Source organism: Caretta caretta, chromosome 1 (genome assembly GCF_965140235.1).
Source record: "Caretta caretta isolate rCarCar2 chromosome 1, rCarCar1.hap1, whole genome shotgun sequence".
Classification (NCBI taxonomy): Eukaryota; Metazoa; Chordata; order Testudines; family Cheloniidae; genus Caretta; species Caretta caretta.
Window position 1 is genome coordinate 56,158,243 of NC_134206.1, and position 23,418 is coordinate 56,181,660.

The following is a 23,418-nucleotide window of genomic DNA, read 5'->3' on the forward strand; positions in this document are numbered from 1 at the left end:
CAAATGCGGTTGTATCGTAGAGCTTGGCTTTAGACAATGGATCATGTGGTGTGGTCTGGGTGAACGCTGGAGGCATTTAGGTCGGAATAGCGGTCAGTAGGTTTCCGGCATAGGATGGTGTTTATGTGACCATCGTTTATTACCACTGTAGTGTCCAGGAAGTGGATGTCTTGTGTGGACTGGACCAGGCTGAGGTTGATGGTGGGATGGAAATTGTTGAAATCACAGTGGAATTCCTCAAGGGCCTCTTTTCCATGGGGCCAGATGAAGAAGATGTCATCCATGTAGTGCAAGTAGAGTAGGGGCATTAGGGGATGAGAGCTGAGGAAGTGTTGTTCTAAGACAGCCATAAAAATGTTGGCATACTGTGGGGCCATGCAGGTACCCATAGGAGTGCTGCTGATTTGAAGGTATACATTGTCCCTATCTGTGAAATACTTGCGGGTGAGGACAAAGTCACAAAGTTCAGCCACCAGGTTTGCCTAGACATTATCGGGGATACTATTCCTGACGGCTTGTAGTCCACCTTTGTGTGGCAGGTTGGTGTAGAGGTCTTTGCAGCTTTTTTATCTTGTAGCTCTGGGAGCACCCCAGCCCTCAGCAGCTGTTTAGTTTCAAAGCTCTCTCAAGCAGCCCCCCTCCCCGCCCCCTGGCCGTGCTACTGCCCATGCGCACTGCGTCAGGCGTCGCGGCGCCGCGTCTCCCAGGGAGCGAGCCCATTGGCCAGTTCAAGTCCCGCGGCCGGGCCAATCCGGGAGGCGCTACCGTACCGACCGCCTAATTCAAACGGCAGAGCTGGTGGTCGCAGCGGTTCGGTGGCTCCCTCCCTTTATATCGTCCGCGGCTATGAGCGGCCGCCTCCCCCCGCAGCTCCCGGCCACCCGGAGAGCCGAGCCGGCCTACAGAGGTAAGGGCCGCGCTCCCCCCCGTCGGGCCCCTCTCGCGGGACGCAGCTGGAAGGCGCCCGGCAGGGCCCGTGGAGCCGCCCCTGAGCCGGGCTCGCCCGCCGGTGCTGCGGGCCCAGGGCCCCCCGCCAGGAGGAGGGAGCCCCAGCCCCTTCCTCGCCCCTGCTCGGGGGCCCCGTCCCGTCCGCAGCTGGCTCCGGCGGCAGCCCTGAAACCTCCCTCCAGCTTCCAGCCGCCGGCGTGTCGCGTCGGGGTCGGGGGGAGACGGGCCTGCGGGCGAGTCCGGGTCTGAAATCCGCCCAGCTGCCGAGGTCCGACAAGGTGGGTGAGACTCAGTGTCTTTGACTGGCTCACCTGACCCGCCGTGTGTCTCTCATGTCCCGGGGCCACCGAGCCACAGTCCCACGAGATCCCACAACCCAGAGAAACGAGCCACGGGGGAAGGGGCAGGGTCCGTCCCTTGTGGCTGAGAAGGCGGGGGGGGGGGGGGTAGTCTCTTCGTTCATTTGAAAACCTCGGGTTAGTTTACACTGAGTCAACTTCTTAACCCTCTTCCCCCGCCCCCCCCCCAAGTGTGAACATGTGACAGTTCCAGGGACAGCACAATCCGACTCGTCTTTCATATACACAACTAACGACCACTACTGTTGTGCCTTAAAGATACCTTGTTAAAGAAACTGATTCTGCAACCCAAAATGGCTAAATTCATCCTATTCTTCCTCCTTTTTAATCAAAAAAGGGCCTTGAGAAAGTATGCCTTGAAGATGATCTAATTTGGGGTACTGTCAGATTTAAAGGGGGGGGGAGCAAATTCCACAGTTAGGACACTCTGAGATCAGTCTGCAAACTTCAAATCTGGGGACTATACCAGATTATTTCACCTCTCTGGGAGAGGCTTTTTCTTGGGTACCTGGGAGCCCCAGCATAATGGGCTTTATGTAACAAAACCAACAACCTGAATAGCACCTGGAAGTGAAGTGGAATCTAGCGCAGTCTCTGGAGTACAAGTATAATGTGCTCCTGTATAAAATCTTATTAAGTGACTGATCAGCTACAATCATCATCATTAACTGATGTTTCCCTGTCTTCAAGTGTAGCCCCATTTAGAGCACATTGCAGTAATCCAATCTAGAGATGAGGAGAGGCATGTATGATATTGGTTAGATCATTATCTGAAAGGAAAGATCAGAACTTCTTAAGCAAGAAGATATAAAATTGCTCTTGACCAATACTGCTCTCTGGTCACCACAGACAGTTTAGATTTTAAGAGAGCCCCAAGATTGGAAACTTGAGTAGCAAAAGAAGGGCCTACTTGGTCAGAAAAGAAAATGTTCTCAATAGGGTAGGTAAAAATGTGACTAAGTTTTATAAAATGCATGGGGATTTTTAAGTAGAATGTTTTATTTACATGTTGGTAGGGTTTTTTTCCTTCCCACTTTATAGTCTGTAATTGCCAGCGTGGATGATTTTGTATTTGTTTGGTCAATTGTTAATAGAATTTCAGATTTATCTAGAGAATTTTCACATTTAAAATGCTGAAAAAGACAAGTGAGGCCTTACCAACTACTTGACTATAAGAATAAAACAAATTAAAATAAAATTGATAAGCAAATAGCCCATTCTGTAATTACAACCAGTATTGCCTTTTGATATGTTGAGTTTCCACAAGTTGAGACCACTGAAATGCTTTGATTGGGCTATAGTCCTTCTTTTGACAGGCTTACTAGCCTAGTGGATGGAGGGAAGCCATAGACTTGATATATCTTGATTTTTAGTAAGGATTTTGACACTGTCCCACATGACATTCTCATAACCAAACTAAACTAAAAAGTTTTGCTGCTTTAAAATTCACAACACATCTGCGCGCGCCCCCCCCCCCCCCCTCCTCCCCAGTGTGGATGCAGTTATACCAGTATAGCTTTATTCTGGCTTGGGAAAAATAAGCTATACAGTGCAGACTGAGTGGCTGTGTCACCCCTGCCCTGTAACCTGGGGTGCCCTTTACAATACCTTGCTTCTGTAGCCTCCAGCCTGGACTATTGACAAAAAGCATCCAGTATGTAAATCACTTCCAGCCATGTCTGTGTACTCCAGTGAGCCAGCCGGTCATACCTTGGCTCTTACAACCTTGGTTATGCTGCAGGGTAACCCGAACATACCCCCAGTCCCAGATTTTCCCCCCAATAGGTCCTGTACTTCCCAGCCCTATCCTGGACAGTACAACTATATTGACCCTTATATTGTTTTAAGGAAGTAATGCGTGCATAACTTGTTACCCCAAATGGAGTTACCCAGACACTTCAATTCGAACACACTGGATTAGATAAAGCAATAAAATAAGTTTAATTACAAAGAGATTTTAAGTGAGTACAAATGAAGAATAAAAGTCAGAAATGGTTACAAGAAAAATAAAGATAAAATGGTTACTGGTGCCTAACTTTAACAAACTATTAGCTTCAAAGCAAAGCTTTTCATCACATGCTTTCGGCAGTCTTATTGACCAAACTCTTTTAGGTCAGGACCCCTCCCCCAGAATCCAATGGCTACTTCCTTTGTCTTTTCAGGTGCAGTAAATGTGATAGGCAGGATAGAAAGAGTGGTGCCTTGGGATGTCTGTCCTTTTTTATTGTTTGTTCCCCTCTTGAAAAACATTTCCAACTGAGACTCAGGAGACAGTCTATGTGAGAGGATATTCCCTTCTGTTCCCTCCTCTTCCCCTGCACCTGTTTGAACTTCCTTTGTCTTCCCTTCCTGTTTGATTAATTTACTGCTTAAATGCAAATGAAGGCAAGCACACATTCTTTTCTTTGCTTAGGATAAACCTGTTTGCCACCTTCTGTTTGGGCAGGGCTGTGGGGTTTGGAATCTGTGTTTAATAACACCATACAGGGGAATCTTACAACTCAAATGTTGCCAAACATATTTTATCAGGACAATGCTGACCAGCAAATTGAAGTTTTCAAATACATCACTAGGCATACCTTTTACTGTACAAACAATATTACAATGGTGTGAACACAGGGTAGGCTGTCACAACTGTGTGTAAGGCACCTTTGTTCCGATGTAATGGAGTCCACACTAGGACTTTTATAAAAACCTCATACCCCTAACTGCCATAATTTTACACTGGTATAACTTTTCTAGTGTAGACCAATCCTGGGTCTAAAGAAACATCAGCATAGTGTTATCAGCATACTGGTGATAGTGGAATCCCAAATCTTCCTTAATGCCTTTCCTTTCCTCTTTCACAGTATTATTTTCAATAGACTTTAAACACATTGGACAGGAGGTGAGAAGAAAGCAAATAGCAAAGCAGGTGGAGACAGAATGGAATTTTTCTCTGGAGCTTATGCCTTAGAAAAATCTTTACCAGTTCTGTGAAAGGCAGATTTTTAACCTGTCACCTGAAGTTGTAGTGGGGAGCAAGCTGCCTCTAACAGCTGGTGTTAACTAAAGGCTTCCACAGATAGAGGCAACCAAATAAATGTGTATATTATATAGTATAAACATTCTTCCAAAACATGGCACCAAGAGGTGAAATATTAACAATGAATGTTAGTTAAAACTGTAATCCTAGATTAAAAGTTTAACACATCACACTATTGTCTAGAATTCAGATTTAAAATCTGAACACTGCATCCTTAACTTCTGATACAGGGAACAAAAAAAGGGGCCAGGGTACAAGGTTTGTTCTCCTTCTCACTTTATGGTAGATTTTTGAAAGGCCTGAAAAGTTTTAAACAACAAAATATAATAATTCTACTTGTTTTTGTTCACTTTTCTCTTACTGAATGACTCTGTCAATAGCTGGAGAGCTACTAGTGTTATGACACTAGGAAAAACTGGGAGTGAAAACTGATTGAGATAGGAAGGGACTTCTATTGAGACCCTTAATACTGAATTGTGTGTAGAGGGGGGAAACCTGACTGAAGATTCAGCACCCTGTCCCTTCAGTTACGGGGCTGAGAGAATTCTCTGTCTACATCAGTTGTCCAACTCCTTCAGTAAAAACAGGGAAATTAAGGCTTCACATTCCTGAGTGTCTCATTGAGGTGTAAAAAATGGTTTGGGGTTTTTTTTGTGTTTTTTGTTTTCTTTTTTTTAAAGAAACCAACCCTTTCAGGCCTTTTTACATGGTAAGACTATATCTAAATAAACATTTCTCCATGCTTGTTCTACTGTTGGTTCCACATCTGGGTGGTGATAAAAAAGCACAAATATAAAATGATCTTCTTCAGATGGTTTTTACCAGTATTGTCTGTCTGTAGACTCAGTGCTGGCATAAGCGCCTCTGTGCCCTTTATGATAGCACTTCATTGTTGCTGCTGCAAATGGAACTGCGCCAACGCTAGACCTACAGTAGAAGAGGTGAAAAGTCCCTGTAGAGGCAGCCACAGAGAATAAAAGAACACCACTGTGACTTGGGGGTTCTTGCTCAATGGTTAATTTAGCAGAACGCCGACTGTGAGCCACGCTTGAATATGTACGAAGTGTTAAATGAAAATCACGCTAAAATTGCTCAGTGTGTGGATATTAAGATTTTTATATATAGTCAGAATTTTTTCTTCAAATCTCTGGGCCAGAGGCTTTATTTATTAATTTGTGTTTTGAGTCTTGTTTAAAATTGGCCTAAACATATTTCATTTTATTCTTATAAATTTGTTAGAAATGGGTTGAGCTGGAAATAAGGATTTTGTGTATAACTAAAAAATGTTCAGCTTTCTTTTAATCCATTAGAACAAAGAAGACAAAAGGTTGAAGAATACTTGTTGAGAAAAAAGGCCATTTCTGGATTGCTCATACAGGAGAAGCGGACAAACATCAGGTGGAGTCAATACCTTTGTTTAATTAAATCTGTCTACCAGGAAGGGACCAGTTTACCCCTTTACACTCTTGCTGTGGGAAACTGAATTACCAATCAATAGCACTTAACCAAATTTTAAAAAGTTACATTATTTAAATCTCTTTAGTTTTATATCATGGTCCTGGCTAAAAGCCTCTGAGTGTGGGAGGGGCTCAGGGCTGGGGCAGAGGGTTGGGGTGTGGGGGTCAGGGCTGCGAGGTGGGGCTGGGAATGAGGGTTCAGGGTGTGGGAGGGGGTTCTGAGCTGGGTCAGGGGGTTGAGGTGCAGGAGGGGGTCTGAGCTGGGCATACAGGCTCTGGGTCAGGGCTGGGGATGAGGTGTTTGGGGTGCAGGAAGGGGCTCTGGGTTTGGGGGGGGGGCTCAGGGCTGGGGCAGGGGATTAGGGCACGGGCTTATCTCGGGTGGCTCCCAGTCAGCAGCGCAGCGAGGGTGCTAAGGTAGGCTTCCTGCCTGTCCGGGCACCGTGGACTGCGCTGTGCCCCAGAAGTGGCCAGCAGCAGATCCGCCTCCTACGCGGAGGCGCGTAAGCAGCTCCACCCCCCATTGGGAACCAGCCAATGGGAGTGCGGAGCTGGTGCTCAGGGCAGAGGCAGAGCGTGGAGTCCTGTGGTCCCCCTGCCTAGGAGCCAGACCTGCTGCTGCCTGCTTCCGGGGTGCAGCGCTGCGTCCGAACAGGTAGGGACTAGCCTGCCTTAGCCGGGCAGCACTGCCCCCGGGACTTTTAATGGCCTGGTCGGTGGTGCTGACCAGAGCTGCTGTGACCCAGTGCCTTACGTTCCACAACCCAGTACTTGGTCGTGACCTGCAGTTTGAAAACCACTGTTCTAAAGCAAAAATAATAGCTACTAACTCTCTCTCTTCTGTGCTGGCAAGAGGAACTGGTATACGTGTTTTATGCTTGTGGCATGAAATATTTCTATGCAGTGGTTTTAATTTGTAAATTCAAACTGAAATAGATTTCCTTTTGGGACAAAATTACTATCATGCTATCTTGTGGAAACCATGAATGCTAGATCTTGGTGGTTTCCTTGTTTAACGTACAGAAATGTTACTATATTATATATTCAAAATATATTTTTAGCTATTCTTAACTCTTTGCTTTTGACTTTTTTTTAAAAGCAATAACAGAACTGGGAAAGCAGCTAGTGATAAACCAGAAGACAAAATAAAAGTCTTAAAATCTGCGAAGCAGAAAATGGTAAGTCTGTGTGAGGTCTTTTTTTCTTTTACATAACTGATAGAAACACTGGTAAAACTGCTTGTTTTGAATTTGTCGCTACAAATTCAAATAACCTTTTTTTTGTTTAGCATTAACATAAGTGACTTCCACAACATGAAAACTTGTACGCATGTAGCAGTAAATGATTAACTGGTTAGTGTGAACGAAATCTTAATCTGTGCTCCTGCAGAGCCTTACGAAGTGCAATCTTTATGAATATACTGTGTCCCAATTTTTTTTTTCTCCAGTACAGAATAAACCTTCTGAACTGACTACTAAGAGACTGAAGGGACTGATTAATGGAATTATTTTACTGTGACGTCTATAATTCAAACTGGAATAAATTCCATTATAATATCCTGTCTTCACATACTCATAACTTCAGGAAATAATTTTTGACTGACATTTTCCATGCTTAGTCTTTGTATTCTTTTTTTTTTTAAGTTTGAGCAAAATCTCTTTAGCTGTTAAGGGAGTGGAAAGTTCTACTGTAAAAGTTCTAATATCACTTTAACAGGATCACAGTAAAAGCCATTGATAAAAAATTAATGTGGCATGGGTATAATTGTGAAGTGGTGCTTCTCATAGTTATAAAGCACTGCTAAACCTACTGAGGATGTTTGGAAGTAATCTGCTAAAAATCTTAGAGTTTAAAAATGCTCTTTCCCCACTTGTAGATCACTACATATGGCCTTTCCAGATCTGATGCGCACAGAGATTGTTGGTAGGACAACTTGTAAGAGGAGATTGAACAATTTAAATTTAAATTTCCTTTCCAAAAACTGCCTTGTCAGGAAAAGGGGAAAATATCAGAATATACATCCACAATTTCAGGATTTCCAATTTGAAAGGTGTAGGCCATCAACCACAGAGTAGAACTAATATAACAAGACAATACAATTAGAAGAAACAGAATGAAATTAAGAAGGAAGGTTGGAACTGAGGGCTAGGTAGGAAGTTGCCCCATGGGGAGAACTTGAGCTGTAGAAAACCACCGAAGGGAAGAGTCGAGGAAACCCTTAGAGTAGATGAAAGGGATCAATATTTCATTGATAAGAGGATGAACAAGATGGGTTTCAGAGAGATCCGCTTCCTGTGCGGAAAGAACACTCTTAACTTGGTTAAGTCCTAAAACTTCCTTTCTAAATCTCATGCAGCATAAAAAGAGCTTTTTAAAAATTAGTGATGCCCTCCACAGCCCATGAGGTTCCAGACAGTTGTGTGAAATCTATAAGGCCTCTTATGATGCTGCATGGGGCTTGCCTTTCTCAAACAAGGCATGCCTTATGGCCCTAAAAGTCATGTCCCTCTAATTGGTAAAATGAGATCCTTGAAATAAACTTTTTAAAAGCTAATTTTTTTGTAGTCTATGCTCTCTCATCTGTGTGTTCTGCAAAAAAAAAAAAAAATCCTAAAAAAAGACCTAGAAAAAAGTTAGTGTCTCAAAAAGAGAAAAAGGCTAGTGTCCCAGAATGAGAGTTGACTTACATTTTAGAGAGAGCATCTTTACCATCAAACTCATTGGATCTTCCAACTTCATCTTAAACATGCTGATTGCTGCACTAAATCATTTACTGTAGAGCAGGACTGTCAAACTCATTTGGACGAGAGAGTTGGATTCCATATTTAATAATCTGTGGGCTGGGATATAAATTCAGAACTTCATATTCCCCTCAACCTACAAGGACTCTCCTACTAATGTCAGGAGATGGCTTGCACAAAGACCAAGGGAAGAACACAGTATGTAGTAACTAAACTTTTTATTTATTCAGTACCTTATTGTCACATTCAGTAAGAAACATATACTCCCCTTTAGGCCACAGCTATTTACCCTTGTTTCTCTCCCTCTGTACTTCCCTCCTTGCAGCAACTTCCAATTCCAACTTTTGGAGGCCTTCACTCCCCACCACCTTTTCCATTTCATCTGCTAAAATAGTCAGCAATGAAATAGTTAATGTTGTATTTGATTCTCCAGTAGGATTACTAGGTGATGGGGTGTTTGAACCCGAGTTGCCATTTTGGGCTGTCTACTGCCTCAGGGAAAGGATGTGACATTGGTTTACACTCAGTTCATGTCTTACTCCTGGGGGAATTTTGCGCCACTCCATATACGCATAATTGAGCCCCGCAGATTTCTAATTTTTTGCACAGAAAAAAGCTTCTGCCAGAATGTTGCTGCAGTTCTGCCTTTTTACCACCAGAGGGTGCTGTGGTGACAGAACAAAGCTGCAGTTCCCTGCCAGTGAGGGAAGAGAACTATCTTGCCAGCAGGCCCTGTCAGGAGATGGGGACTAGTGGGGGAGGACAGACTGGGGCAGGGGCTGAATGGGAGTGGAGGCACAGGGCCACAGGGGGGAGGGAGGTGCAGAGACACATAGGGATGGGAGTGACTGGGTGGGGGGGGACAGCCACATGAGGATGGGGGGATACAGGGTTGCTGGGTTGGGGCACAGACACATGGGGTGGGGGCACAGGGAGACAGGGATGGGAGTGGCTGGGTGGGGGCACAGACACATGGTGTTGGGGGTGTAGAGCTACATAGAAATGGGAGTGGCTGGGTGAGGGCACAGAATTACTTTAAACCAGTGGCTCTCCCCCACTAGCCCCCATCACCCCCCCCCAAAAAAAACAAAACAAAACCCTGTTCCATACTTTTCCCACCCATACCCAACAACCCTCCAAGTTCACACCCAGGCTCCTTCCTAGCAATTTGCTTCCCTCTCCCTCAGCTCCTCCATTACCCAACTCCTCCAAGCCTTTGCACTGCTTCTGAGGGGTGTAGGAAATACGGTTCTGTATTGTAGTTTAAATGAATTATTACCAAGAGTTCTGTAAAATGTCTAGTAAGGAATCTACTTGTCAAAAAACATTTCCTGAATCATTTTTGTTGTCTGTATTGTTTGACATACTTGTTGACAGGTATTTTGAAATAATTGACCAAAACCAATTGAAACTGGTGTGATTATATTGTGGTGTTTTCACAAATAAAATGTACAGAATTTTAAAATATTCGCTGCAAAATTTCTAATTTTCTGGCACAGAATTCCAGCAGGAGTAACATTGTCTGGAAGGCAATCTCTACAGTCGTATGGGCTAAAAACATTTTTTAAGAATCAAAACTTAGATTCTGCACAGTCTGAATCTGACCTGCAGGCTGTATGTTTGACAGAATTACTTTAAACCAGTGGCTCCCAACCTTTCCAGACTACCGTACCCCTTTCAGGAGTCTGATTTGTCTTGTGTACCCTGCGTTTCACCTCACTTAAAAATTACCGTTACAAAATCAGACCTAAAAATACAAACGTGTCCCACACATGATTACTGAAAAATTGCTCGCTTTCTCATTTTTACCATATAATTATAAAACAATTGGAATATAAATATTGTACTTATGTTTCAGTGTACAATATATAGAGCAGTATAAACAAATCATTGTCTGTATGAAATTTTAGTTTGTACTGGATTCGTTCGTGCTTTTTATGTAGTCCATTGTAAAAATAGGCATATGTCTAGATGAGTTGATGTAGCCCCTGGAAGACCTCTTTGTACGCCCAGGGGTACGTACGCCCAGGGGTACACGCGCCCCTGTGTGATGGGATCCTCAGCACAACTGCATGTGGAGCTCCGCACCCAGCTAGATTCACGAGTGGCTCTGGGGACATTCATGCAATCACAGAGTAAGGCACCAGCCAAATCCCCCCCCTCCCAGTCTTGTACCTCAGGAATATACCCTCTTGCTCTGCTCAAGACAAGCAATGCAAGTTTATTAATTGGTTCACCACTTCATCAATGGAAAGTTGATACACGCCAGCCTTTGTGAACCTGAGCAGATTTACCACACGCTTTAGGCAAACTCACTGGTAAAGGTAAACAGAAAAACAAGTTTGACTAAAAAAGATAGATTTTAAGTGATTATAAGTAATAGGCAAAAAGTCAGTTAGTTACCAAAATAAAATAAGCATGCAGTCTAAACTCTCAATCCTATTAGACTGGGCAACATTCTGGGTTAAGCAGTTTTTCTCCCCCTACTGGATATTGTAGTTCATAGTACACAGGTTTCACTCTTGAAACCTCGGCCGGTGTCCTTGTTGCTTGCACCATATATGGGGGGAGGAGAAAAAGCCAAGCATGGGGCCAGTATGTTCTGCTTTATACCCCTAGTCCATGTGCTTGGAGAACACAAGTCCAGGCATGTCTGGTGGGTATTGCTGAGTCACCAGGCAAGGTTGAGCAATTCCCCGGGTGTGGCCTTGTGCAAGTAAGTCATTGCATGGTAGCTCCCTTGCTGGACAATGGCAGCTGATAGTTGTTGGACACCCGCCTGGGCATTGGTTAGCTCCCTTGTCTTTGTCTCTAGGGTTCTAATATCTGGACAATTCCCCAACTCAGAATGTTTTAGTGACAACCATACAACACAATCTCATAACTTCATATACACTAATGATATACATATTTAGATAGAACCATGACTTTCAGCAGATCACAGGGGGTGAGGGATAGCTCAGTGGTTTGAGCATTGGACTGCTAAACCCAGGGCTGTGAGTTCAATCCTTGATGGGGGCCATTTAGGGATCTGGCCCAAAAATTGGGGATTAGTCTTGCGTTTAGTAGGGGGTTGGACTAGATGATCTCCTGAGGTCCCTTCCAACCCTGATATTCTCTGACAACCTTTCCACTGATGCCTCACATAGCATGCTTTATATAAAATATCACAATTTATATATAAATGATGAATATGGGGGTTACAGTGCACTCCCCCCTGCCCTAGATTCTAGAGACAGTGGCCTCTTATCCTTATTTAATGCTTGGGTGAGGATTTTGCAGTGGCAAGCAGAAATAACAGTTCACATTCCCCTTGTTTGACTCCCTTGTAGATGTGATGCATCCCCATTTTCTTCAAGGCCAACTTTCCGTATTAATTTTCTCAAGTCTTGTAAGCCTACAACTGTTTGGAAGGCTTCTGCATTTCATTTCAGCAACTTATATTATTGCCTTAGGCTATGCATTTTTAATATCTTCATGTTACTTCTAATTTCAGGAAGATAAAGAAAATGCTAATAGACCTCCAGGGACTCAACCAAGCAACACTCTGAAAAAAAGCACAGCTTCTTCAAAGGATGAAACCTTGAAAACTACCACCATATTGACAGACTCAACTGTAGGAACAAATTGCAGTCCTGAAGATTTTTGTTCAGCTATTAATGCTTCCAAAAATGAACTTACTTACCGTGTGTCATTTAGTCAGTCCTTCCTGCACAAAAGAAACATTAAAGAGAAGCAACTGATTGCAGACAATCAGAACTCTGATGCCAGCCTGCCAAAGAAACATGTGCCTGGCTCATATTGCGGCAAGGTTATCCCATCGAAGATAAACTCCTTTCGAAAAACACTAGAAAATGAGGATGCAAAGAGTTCTTTAGCAAACCAGAAACCTATAACTCCTGCCACCAAACCAGCAGTGAGACCATCATCCACCTGCAGCAACAATGCAGTCATAAATAACATTAAAGCCACAAATTTGGCTAGTGCTACTAAACCTATACATGCCCCGCCCTTCCAGAAGAGACCACCTGTGAGGGCTTCTCATAGTACCCACTCAAAGTCCATCCAGAACAAGGAGAAACAAATAATCACAAGAGTGTCTGTAAATCATATGACTGTCCAAAGAAAGCCTGATAGAAGTGGGCCACCATCATTAAAGACAGCTCTTCACAATGCTAAGCCCCCTTCTGTACCTAGGGCAAAGAGAACTGAGGTTCCACTCAGAGATGTCAGATTAGGAACTTCAGCGAAGTCTGTTTCTGTAACCTGTGGGACCAAGGCCACCCAGGATTCAAAAGCTGGGAACAGAAAATATGTTCTGCCAAAAGAGACAACGGAAGAGAGAAGGTAACTGGATTAATCAAATTATGGGTGGGTGGTGTGTTAAAAGATTATTTTCCCCTCCAGCCCCCCTCATTAAGCAGATCTCAGTAGACTTGTTTCAACTGTGAGTGGATATGCTCATATTGCTTTTAGGTCCACTAGTAAGTTTTATATATGGAAATTCTTGTGCTCAGAACTGCAAACTACCTTTTATGGTTGAAAGCCATCAGACTCTGAAGAAACCAAGATTTAAGACTGAGTAGAACTCCAATATTAATTGCAGCAGCATTTTAGGCTCTCAACTTGTCCTGCTTCCTTGTAGTTTTTGCAGTATCAGAGAAACACGTCTCCAGTGTCTCAGGCCTTCTTGTGTTGTGTTGGCCTTGGCAAATCTGCCACTGGTGTACATGTAATCAAACCACAGACACCCAGCAACTTACAAAAAATAGCTTCATGCATGATGTACGTAGAAGTGAGTGTAGTATTTATTAGAAACTGTGTGTAATGGGCGGGGGGAGAACTAGATTGCTTCATTCATGAATAGAATAGTGTTTTCCAGCTCTAGATCAGAGATCTGAATCCAATCTAGATAATTAGTGACAGTTGTTACCAGCTAATGGCTGTCGGGTGTCTTGTATGAAATGAATTGGCATTCTTGATGCAGTCATCCCAGTAGGTATCTATAATTTAGCAATAATTGGCAGTTTCAGCATGAAGCCAAAGGATTCAAATGGGGCTAGAGTCTGACCTATACTCTTAAGAAATGGCCCTTTTGAAATAGGACCCAGGCCTGCTATGGTGGGGAACTTGGACTACCACACCATATGTTCTGCCTGTTCTGTGGATAGAGGGATCCTCTCTTTAGGACTCAGTCTAGTGCTTCTCATAAGTATAAACTCAGTTCAAATTTTTGTTCTCTAGACTTAAGGGGCCATCCAAGTAGCTTAGAAGCAGTTCTCTGCACTATGTAGGAAAAGCAGGGTTGATGGTGGGTTTTTGTTAGGTTGTTTTTTTTTTTTTTTGTACCCTCAATTTTTTGCTGCTGTTAGATAAGAGAAGATAGAAGTGTCTCAACTTGCTGATCATAAACATCTCTAGCAGATAGAAGTAGCGGCATCAAGGGTTTCAAAGGCTCCTATCCAGGCATAGGTAATAGATGCACGGCTTGATGTTTAGAGAGAGGTGATAATTAAGAATTCTTTAAGAATTTTCCTCATCTACCCTCAAAATATGTTTTTATGTGACTTATGTTGACTGGCCCTAATCTTAATCCTTGTGTATATATGGTGAAAAATAAGCTATTCTACAACAGATGCTAATATACTGATTTACTTAAATGCAGAATTCGTCTGGCTGAATGGAAGGTAACCAAAGGAAAAGTGATAAAGAGGCCACCATCTACTGTGCTTCAAGTAGCCCAGCCTGAGACACAGGCATCACAAGAAACTCCAAAAGAACCAGTTGAGTCTTTCTGGGCTACCATAGTAGAAGAGGATGAACAAGGATTATTCAGTGAAAATGTCAACAAAACTCTTGCAGAATGTCTGCATTTAACAGAACAGGTATTCATTTTGTTGTATACTAACATCATGATCCTGTATGCCCTTAGTGTGTGGAACTCCCATTGATCTCAATTGTAATTTCATATTCTGAGGGCTTGTGTGATTCAGCCCCAAGTACCAACCACCTGATTTAGGAAGCAAGATGCACACTAGAGTTGACTCTTATGTGGTGCTCAGTATCAAAGGAAAGGTAGTAATTCCAAAGTCCACTTGCTGCTGCTTTAATTTATTGAACTTTTTTACAAAAGTTACCTTAAAAAGTGACACTTCTAGAACTTGGAGAAGAGAAATTATCTCCTATTTCCTAACACTCTGTACAGACAAAAGTTTCATTTTGAAGACTAGGTGAATGAATAGCACATCCTGATGAGATAGTGATTGTAGCACATTCAACAATAGTTCGCACTAAATATTTTTCATAACTACCAATTTAATCAGGGTCACTAGAAAAAAGAGAAGCAAATACAAGTTTTCAGTAACAATTGTATAGTCACTACCTTGGAATATGTTTATTAGGATTGAGTCTTCCTGTCATTTTATGTAAATATTTAGGGTTTTCCTGGGGATGAAGTACATGCAATGCTGGAAAAGCTGATTCAGAGTGTTCCAGATGCAAAAAAACTTGCAAAATACTGGGTGTGTCGCATGCGTCTTGAACAGCTGGGCCCAATTGAAAAGATCATTGCTGTTTACGAGGAGGCTATTCTGGCAGGAGCACAGGTGAGAAGTGGAATCTTGGGCCTTTTCCAGTGAAAAGGCGTGATGGATGTAAAAACTGGTGCATGCAGAAGAACTTCTATATTGGGGTCAATGGGCTGACCGCGGGCCAAATCCAGACCACCAGGTGCTTTTGAATGGACCCTGAAATCTTTTTATTATCAATATTGTTTATAAAAATCATTTTCTCTGGAGTTTGGTCCTTGACTATACCTTGACCAAGAAATTTGGACCTTGACAAAAAATAGACTATCCCTGTTCTATATATTAACACTGGCTGCTTCTAGTAAAAGGGATGGCTCACTTATATTGAATTAGTTAATTAAACATACAAGCTGTATAAGCTTCATAAGCTTGTTGCAATTGTGAATCTCTTTACATTTATGCTGCAACTTCAGTAAACAGCAACTATTACTTTCAAGGGGAGAGAAATGAGCATCAAAATTACTTCTAGAAAAAATGATGAAAAACTATAACTTCTAATGTATGCAATATTGTTGTAGCTGTGTTGATCCCAGGATATTAGAGACACAAGGTGGGTGAAGTAATAACTTCTTATTGGACCAACTTCTGTAGGTGAGAAAGACAAGCTTTGAAGCTACACAGAGGTCTTCTTCAGGGTTGGGAAAGGTACTTAGAGTTGCAGCTAAATACAAGATCAAACAGAATATGTGCTAACTACTTACGATTCTCAACCCCTTGGACCAGTGGTCCCCAAACTTTTGAGGGTTGCGTCCCCATGCTTCCTCCTGGAGTGTGGAGGGTGGGTGGGGTTGGGGATGTCCTGGACAGGGTAAGGGGGCCGAAGCTGGGGGTGCAGGGGTGGGTCTGGAGTCTGAGCCACGGCTAGGGGCTAAGGTTGGGGGTGATGGCAGGAGCAAAGTCGCAACCAGGCCGCAGTGAGGGCTGGCAGTGGAGCTCTGCTGAGGCTGGGGATGGGGAGGCTGGGAGGGTGGTCCCTCCCTGTCCCCTGTGGGGGCTGGCCCAGACTCACCGTGCCGCCCGGAAGGCCTGTGGTGGGGGTGCGCCCCACTTTGGCCTTTGACGTAGGCCGCAAAAGATTTAGACTGAAAACTGACTCAACAGAATTCAACTATATATACAGACAGTAGATTTCCAAAGAGGTCTGCACCCCCATTCAAAAATTTTTAGGGGTTTGCAAATGAAAAAAGGTTGAGAACCACTGTTCGAAGGGATCATTTAATGTGAAGTGTCCTGCTAAGGCCCCTGTAGCCCTCTGACAAAGAAGGGGGAGTTAGTGGGTTCTAAAGATGAGCCTGGGAGCTTAAATTCATAACTTTGCTAGACACTAAAAATAATGGTCTTAATAAAGACACTGGATTTATGGCTCATTACAACAATCTGTAACCCACTAACCCTCCCTTTTTGTCATATGACTACAGGAGTGTTTACGGGCCACTTCACCTTGAATAATTCCTTAGAACGGTGGTTTTCAGACTTTTTTTTTTTTTCTTCCTGGTGACCCAGTTGAAGAAAATTGATGCCCATGACCTAGCAGAGCTGGGGATGAGGGGTTTGCGGTGTGGGAGGGGCTCAGGGCTGGGGTGCAGGAGTGGGTCAGGGCCCTGGGGTGGGGCCAGGGATGAGGGGTTTGGGGTACAGGAGGGGGCTAAGGGTTTGGGGGTGGGACGCGGGCTTACCTCCGGTGACTCCCGATCAGCAGTGCAGCTGGGTGCAGAGGCAGGCTTCCCGCCTGTCCTGGCACCATGGCCAACGCTGTGCCCCAGAAGTGGCCAGCAGTAGGTGCGGCTCCGCATGGCTTTTGCCTGTGGGGGGCGCTGCCCTCCCCCCCAAGCTCCCATTGGCAGGGAACCGGTGCTCAGAGTGGGGATAGTGCATAGAGGCCCGTGGGGGGGGTGCCGCCTACGAGCTGGACCTGCTGCTGGCCACTTACGGGGCACAGTGCGGTGTCAGAACATGTAGGGACTAGCCTGCCTTAGCTGGGCAGCACCACCGACGGGACATTTAACGGCCCCGTCAGTGGTGCTGACCAGAGCTGCCATGACCCGGTCCCTTCCATTCCATGACCCAGTTCTGGGTTGCAACCCACAGTTTGAAAACCACTGCCTTAGAATATCTACCAGATTGTTCTTGTATTTAGCTGTGACACTGAGTACCTTTTCCAGACCTGAAGAGCACTGTGTAGCTCAAAAGCTTCTCTCTCTCACCAACAGAAGTTGATCCAATAACAATTTTACCTCAGCCACCTTGTCTCTAACTTCTAATATTACTTTTACTTTTATTTATAGGATTTGCTAACATTAAGGTTGCAAAAGAAACCCGACTTGTATGCAAAAATTCAGGTTCTAGCAGGAACAGTAATGCTACCACATTGTACAGGATGAATCCTGTGCAGTGTGGCAAAGTTGATGTTGCAGTCTTTGCTTGCACACTTTGACTCATGTTCAAACTCCATTAACATATGGATTTATAATTAGGCTTAGCAGAATGTTTTTTATGTTTGTACAATTTTGATGGATAATATCAATGTTTAAGCATTTTTTTCAGTTTTTATCACTTACATTTTCAGTAGTTGGTTTTGTTTTGGGTTTAAATTTTCCATTTGCGGGAAATTGGGGGGAAGATTATTTAATGACAGTGGATGCTGTGATTCAAAAAGTTAAAGCTTTGTAATTGTTAAAAATATAAATTGTAAACATCACATATCAAAATATATACAGCAAATATCCTTAGTTTGATTTAAGTTCTCAACCAGCATGTTTCTGATTTTGCCTATCTGTAAATTTTGGTTGTGATTGATGGAAATATTTTTCATCATTGTGTGTGTGCGTGCATGCATGCATGTTTGTTGAAATCAACATTTACCAATAAAAATCTAATCGTTCTAAGCCTGTTTATAATACAGTTAACCAACTGTAATGTTCATAATATAACTTAAGGTGATGCAGACTGCATCACCTTAGTTATTCTAGAGTTTAATGTGGAAATTAAAAATAAGTAGGGACTATAAAATCAGTCTCTCAGAGCTGACTTTATGGGCCATTAATGGAAACAACTTTTCTTCCAGCCTAAGGATGAGTTACGACACACAGTAGCAGACATTATGAAGAATACTGATAATCTTCCAAAGTCAGTTGTTGGTAAGATTGAATACTCTATTTCTTTGTTAATTTAAGGTTATCTGACACTGTGAATAAAATGTGTTAAACTTTTTAAAAAACAGCGTGCACCCTCTCTCATTCAGTTGTGTGGTGTGGAAGCTGATCTGTTTAGTGTCTAAACTTCAAATTGTCTGAAATATAATGCAGAGTTTGATTAAAACTTACTGATTCCTCCTTAGCTTCTAGCATGTTGCCAATAGTGACAAGTGACACTGGCAGACAGGGGTCAGCCTGAGGTTCAAATGTTTCAAAAAGGTCAGGGGCTAAAATCAGTAACTGGAGCAGATTGTCTTGAGTGGCACAAAGGTATCAGCAACTACCTGCAAATTCCTGCTGAGGAATCATCCAGTATGGTGAATTAAAGGTGCCTAGTGTGGTGGTTTTTTCCTCAAAAAGTACTATACACCTGCCACCTGAAAATCAGGCTGCTTTCAGGTAGGTCAAGTTGACGGTTCCAAATCATTATTTGCCTTTGGAAATTTAGGCCATTGTGGTTTGTGGTGATTCACCTTGCTTGTGGGGAAAATGTGGTTTTAGCAACCTAGGTAAAACTAAGGCCTACGAAATGCTATTGTGCAATAGATTGTTGTAAAAATGGTTTGGTGTGCAGAAGCTGTAGAATTTCAAAGATACCCCTTACTGGCTACTGAAGAACATGGTGAAACCACTGACTTTTGTATCTTGTTTTACACTCTGCTGCTAGTTACTAGATCCTTAATTGCAACTAATCATGACTGTGTTCCTATTTCTAACTTTGTAACTTTCAGAGGAATGTGTGAAGGAAGAGGTTATCAACAAAGAAGCTAACTCTTCAGTAGAGAATGTAGAGGAAGTCTTCAAAGAGCTCAACTTGGATGATGAAGAGAAGGCAGAGATTAGCAATGAAGTCATCAAGAAAGAGGAAACAGATTCATCCTTGAAGCCAAGACAAGAGACCTTACCTAAAGAAAGTAAAAAGCATAGAACAAAGTACAAAGAACAAAGTAAGAAGTCTGCAAACTACAAAACTGAAGATACAATAAAAGATGCAAACTTAGAATTTAAGACGCCTGAAAAAGAAAAGGAGGGGTCTTATTTAATTAAATACAATTTGTCAACCACTCCATACTTAGAAAGGTAAGATCACTTATGGTAATCTTAAAGTTCCTGCTCTTCCACAGTGTCTGGGGAAACCATGATATGTATTTGCATCACAACTGCAACAAATCAAACGTCCTAGCCTAGTGAACATCCAGTTTGGAACTGGAATTCCAAGAGTCTAATCTTTTGAGGGCTGCTTCTCCTTTCACCATTGGGATGAATGGGTGGAGAAAAGCTTTACATCTAAAGGAAAGACTCTTTTATAGGCCTGTCACAACTCAAATCTTTCAAATTGACACAAGCCATCTGTCTGGGCTTTTCTTTTGGCATAAATATCAATTGTCTCCACACCTTTAAGAGGATCTTATTAGTCACAAAATTTAAGTCTTTTCCTCTCGGGGTTAACACTGAAGAGCCTAGGATACTTACCCTGAACGCTACAAAGCAGAGCTTCCCGTGCTCAAGATCCCACAAGTACATAATGTATTTTGGGCAAGTCCTGCCCAGCTTTGGAACCTGTATTGCTGTATGCCTGGTGTAGAAGGCTGTACACTCTGGAGGATTTAGGGAGAAGTCAGGCGGATATATGTGTTTGCTTGGAATAACTCTTGGCGAGCGGACGTAGTGGAGAAGAACTCTATCCTGGGGCAAAATGAATTTAGTGCTTAAAACAAACTTCTCTGGATTTAGCTTCTGGGGGCATTGCATGTGGTCATTATCTTCTCTCTTTGCTGGGGATGGGGGAATGGGAGGGTACAGTTGGCTAAAGCAGGAAGCATGTTTGTATAGTTTCTGACAGGCTTTCATGTGGATGTTTCCATAGAAAGACAGTAAGACTAACTGTGGCTCAATATACATCTTTAATACACAAATGTGTTTTTTGTTTTTTTCTCTTTTCTGAAGTGTGAAGAAAAAGATGCAGTGTGAGGCAAATGACTCTGCTGTTAAAGATATAAAATTCTTGACCCCTGTGAGGCGTTCTCGTCGCCTTCAGGAGAAGTTGTGCAAGCTACCAGATATGTTAAAGGATCATGATCCCTGTGTTGGTTCGCTTGAACAGCTGGGAGAACTCGGAGCTGTAAACAATGCCTTTATCTACAGACAGAATAGTGCACTACAAGAACCCATTATTCATCTGGAAGAGCAAGAAGAGCAGTAACTTTAGTGGGGAAGGATTTACAAATTTTGATTCATTCCTGGTTTTGCAATTGGTGTATTCTGTTAAATATACAGAGCTGGCTTAGTAACTCAATGGTTTTAAAAGACTGTTCAAGCAAATTCCATATGGCTTATTTTGGAGTACAGCAGTTGCAGAATCAAGTATAGTGCAAACTTCTGTTTTATTTGAGAGAGAACTTTAAACTGTCACTTGTATTTCATAAATTTTTCTCTTAAGCTTTGTAGCAAATATGTGGTGTTGGTTGGTTTTGCATTGTAAATATTTTTCTTTCTTTGTTCAAATGTTACATTGAATACTAATTAGGGAATGGATTTAACATACTAATAACCTTATAATGGATGTCTAGCCATGGTGACCCCTCTCCCCATTATAAGCTAAATAGTTTAAAAATTCACACAATTTACATTCTTGCTCTTAAAAGAAAACATAAAAATGATGATCAATGAGGGGTATGTATTGATGTGTAACAGATTTGCTGAACTGGAAAACTGAAATCAAACACTAAATTAAATAAATGGTGAACTTCAAAATAGCTACTACATGCAGTTTCTATTTTAGAGTCTGATCCAGTAAAGCACTTGAATAGTCCCCTTGATTAGTGTATTGAAACTGTAATATAGGCTTGTGTTAAGCTATCTGTAACATAAGGCTTTATATTAAACTTACCAATTTGAGTTACATTTGCTTTATTTATACTAACTTGTTTACATCTTAAATTCAGGGGACTAGAATTGCAGAAAGTGATTTTTCCAGCTGATGCTTGAAAGATGTCCTCAGTCCAAGAGATGTCACCAGTATCTTTCAAATGCAGGATGGACAATGGATTTTGCATAGATATCTGCTTACTTCTCTCCCTCCTCCCATAGTTTAAAAAAATGGTTGGGCAAAGTGATCTCTTATTAGCCAACATGATTAGTTACGAGCTACCATTTTGAATGTTCACTTACAATCTTTCCACATCATAAACTCAAATAGTAGTTAACAAGCTTGTTCCCTTGTTGGCAACTTCACCTGAGAAATAGAATTTAATATGAGAATTGGAGCTGAATTACTCTTTTCACTACAGAATTCTCCATGTTAGAGAGAGAGCAGTACAAACTTCTCCACACCCCACTGGCTGTGCAGTCAGTGCATAGTATCCGTCCTCTCTTATGCACTAACTGAACTTAACTGAAAATACCAGCTGCCCACTAATTCCTTAAGATTATACTGGAACTCCAAAGAGGAAGCAGTACTGTTTAGAAGAACCATGTTAGGTAGGGAGGTATCTATCCACCCTCACTTCACTCTAAGGCCAGGTTTATAGGTAAGTTTTGCTAGCATACAGATTGGTTAGGAGCATGGAGAAAAATGTCACTTCCATAACCAACGTAGACTCAGTGTAGGTGCAGTCATGCAAGTAAAGTCCTCTTGCTTGCTGTACCTTTATTTTGTTTGGGAAACTTGTATAAACTACTGTTTTTACAAATAAAGTAACTTTTGCTGGTATAAGCTGTCTCCATTAAGAGGATTTGCAGGTGTAGATAAATATGACTAGCAATAAAAGCACAGAAACCCCTGCTGGTCTTTCATTATAGAAAATATATGGTACTCTCACCCTGGTGTGAATTTCTTGGGTCCTTGTGGCTATCACCTATAAAATAGGAGCTGTCCAAACATATATGAAAGCTCCCTGATTTGAAGAGATTACAAGATAAGACTGACTTATCTGAAACTAGTAAATTGTACTTGGCCCAGTACATTTCTCACATGTTTATTATTTACTACATTAAGAAGCAATACAAAAACTAACAATGTTAGGCCTGAGGCTTCATGTATCTCTAGCAGAAACTGCACTTATGCCTTCTGTAAATTAATACAAACTAATGTGGTTGGTGCTTCTCCATTTGCATGTTGTTTGCCTCGATAGTTTTTAAATGGAATGTACTTTCAGTCTGATAGTGTGAGGGGCTGAGTTAGTTTTGATATCTGCAATATTACAGAAACTGAATTTTTTTTTTCTTCAAGTGCTTGTTCACATCTATTCCAATCAGGTGTGCGTGGGCCGTGTGCACTGTTGTTGGAAACCTTTTCCCTTAGCAGCTCCTGTCAGGTCAGCTAGGGAGCCCCTTCGAGTGGCACCAATATAGGACCCTAACAACCCCTTCAGTTCCTTCTTCCCTTTCATGGCAGTATTGGAACAATCTCTCGCTTGCTTTGCAAGTGCTCCCTTAGCCTAGTTACTTATTCTTGTCGGTTTATTGTTTTGTAGTATTAGTGTAGTTATAGTTAGTTAGTTGCTATAAAGCAGTGGTTTTCAAATTTTTTTCTGGGGACACACTTGAAGAAAATTGATGCCCGTGACCCCAGGAAGCAGGGGATGAGGGGTTTGGGGTGTGGGAGGGGCTGGGGCAGAGGGTTGTGGGGTGGTGCCAGAAATGAGGGGTTCAGGGTGTGGCAGGGGGCTCTGGGCTGGGGCAGGGGGTGTGGGAGGGGGTCAGGGTTCTGGGGTGGGGGTGTGGGCTCTGGGATGGGGATGAGGGGTATGGGGGTGCAGGAAGGGGTTCCAGGTTGGGGTGGGGCTCAGGGCAGGGGTGTGGGGTTGGGGACATGGACTTAATTCTGGCAGCTCCTGATCAGTGGTGTAGCCGGGGTGCAGAGGCAGGATTCCTGCCTGTCCTGGCACTGCAGACCGCATTGCACCCCAGAAGCGGCCAGCAACAGGTCCTACTTCTAGGTCCTTCTTGCCCACAGGCACCGCCCCTCCCCTCCAGCTCCCAGTGGCTGGGAACCAGCCAATGGGAATATGGAGCTGGTGCTTGGGGCAGGGGCAGCACCCGGAGCCCTGTGGTCTCTCTGCCTAGAAGCTGGACCTGTTGCTGGCCACTTCTGGGGCGCAGCGCA

General features: G+C 42.9%; 1 protein-coding gene across 2 annotated transcripts; it reads left to right on the top strand.

Moving 5' to 3' along the window:
• Window positions 1–756: 756 nt before the first annotated feature.
• On the top strand, window positions 757–21,209 carry CKAP2 (cytoskeleton associated protein 2). Of its 2 annotated transcripts, none has more exons than XM_048848717.2 (9): window positions 757–907; window positions 5,643–5,730; window positions 6,889–6,967; window positions 12,027–12,877; window positions 14,196–14,415; window positions 14,968–15,135; window positions 18,182–18,254; window positions 19,043–19,391; window positions 20,259–21,209. In XM_048848717.2, exons 1-9 carry the CDS (start codon window positions 847–849, stop codon window positions 20,512–20,514), a joined length of 2,145 nt encoding a protein of 714 aa, XP_048704674.2. In that variant the 5' UTR covers window positions 757–846; the 3' UTR covers window positions 20,515–21,209. The 2 variants fall into 2 exon arrangements, with proteins under 2 accessions (XP_048704674.2, XP_048704684.2); XM_048848727.2 differs by lacking the exon at window positions 757–907 and adding an exon at window positions 1,009–1,226.
• The last annotated feature ends 2,209 nt before the right edge of the window (window positions 21,210–23,418 follow it).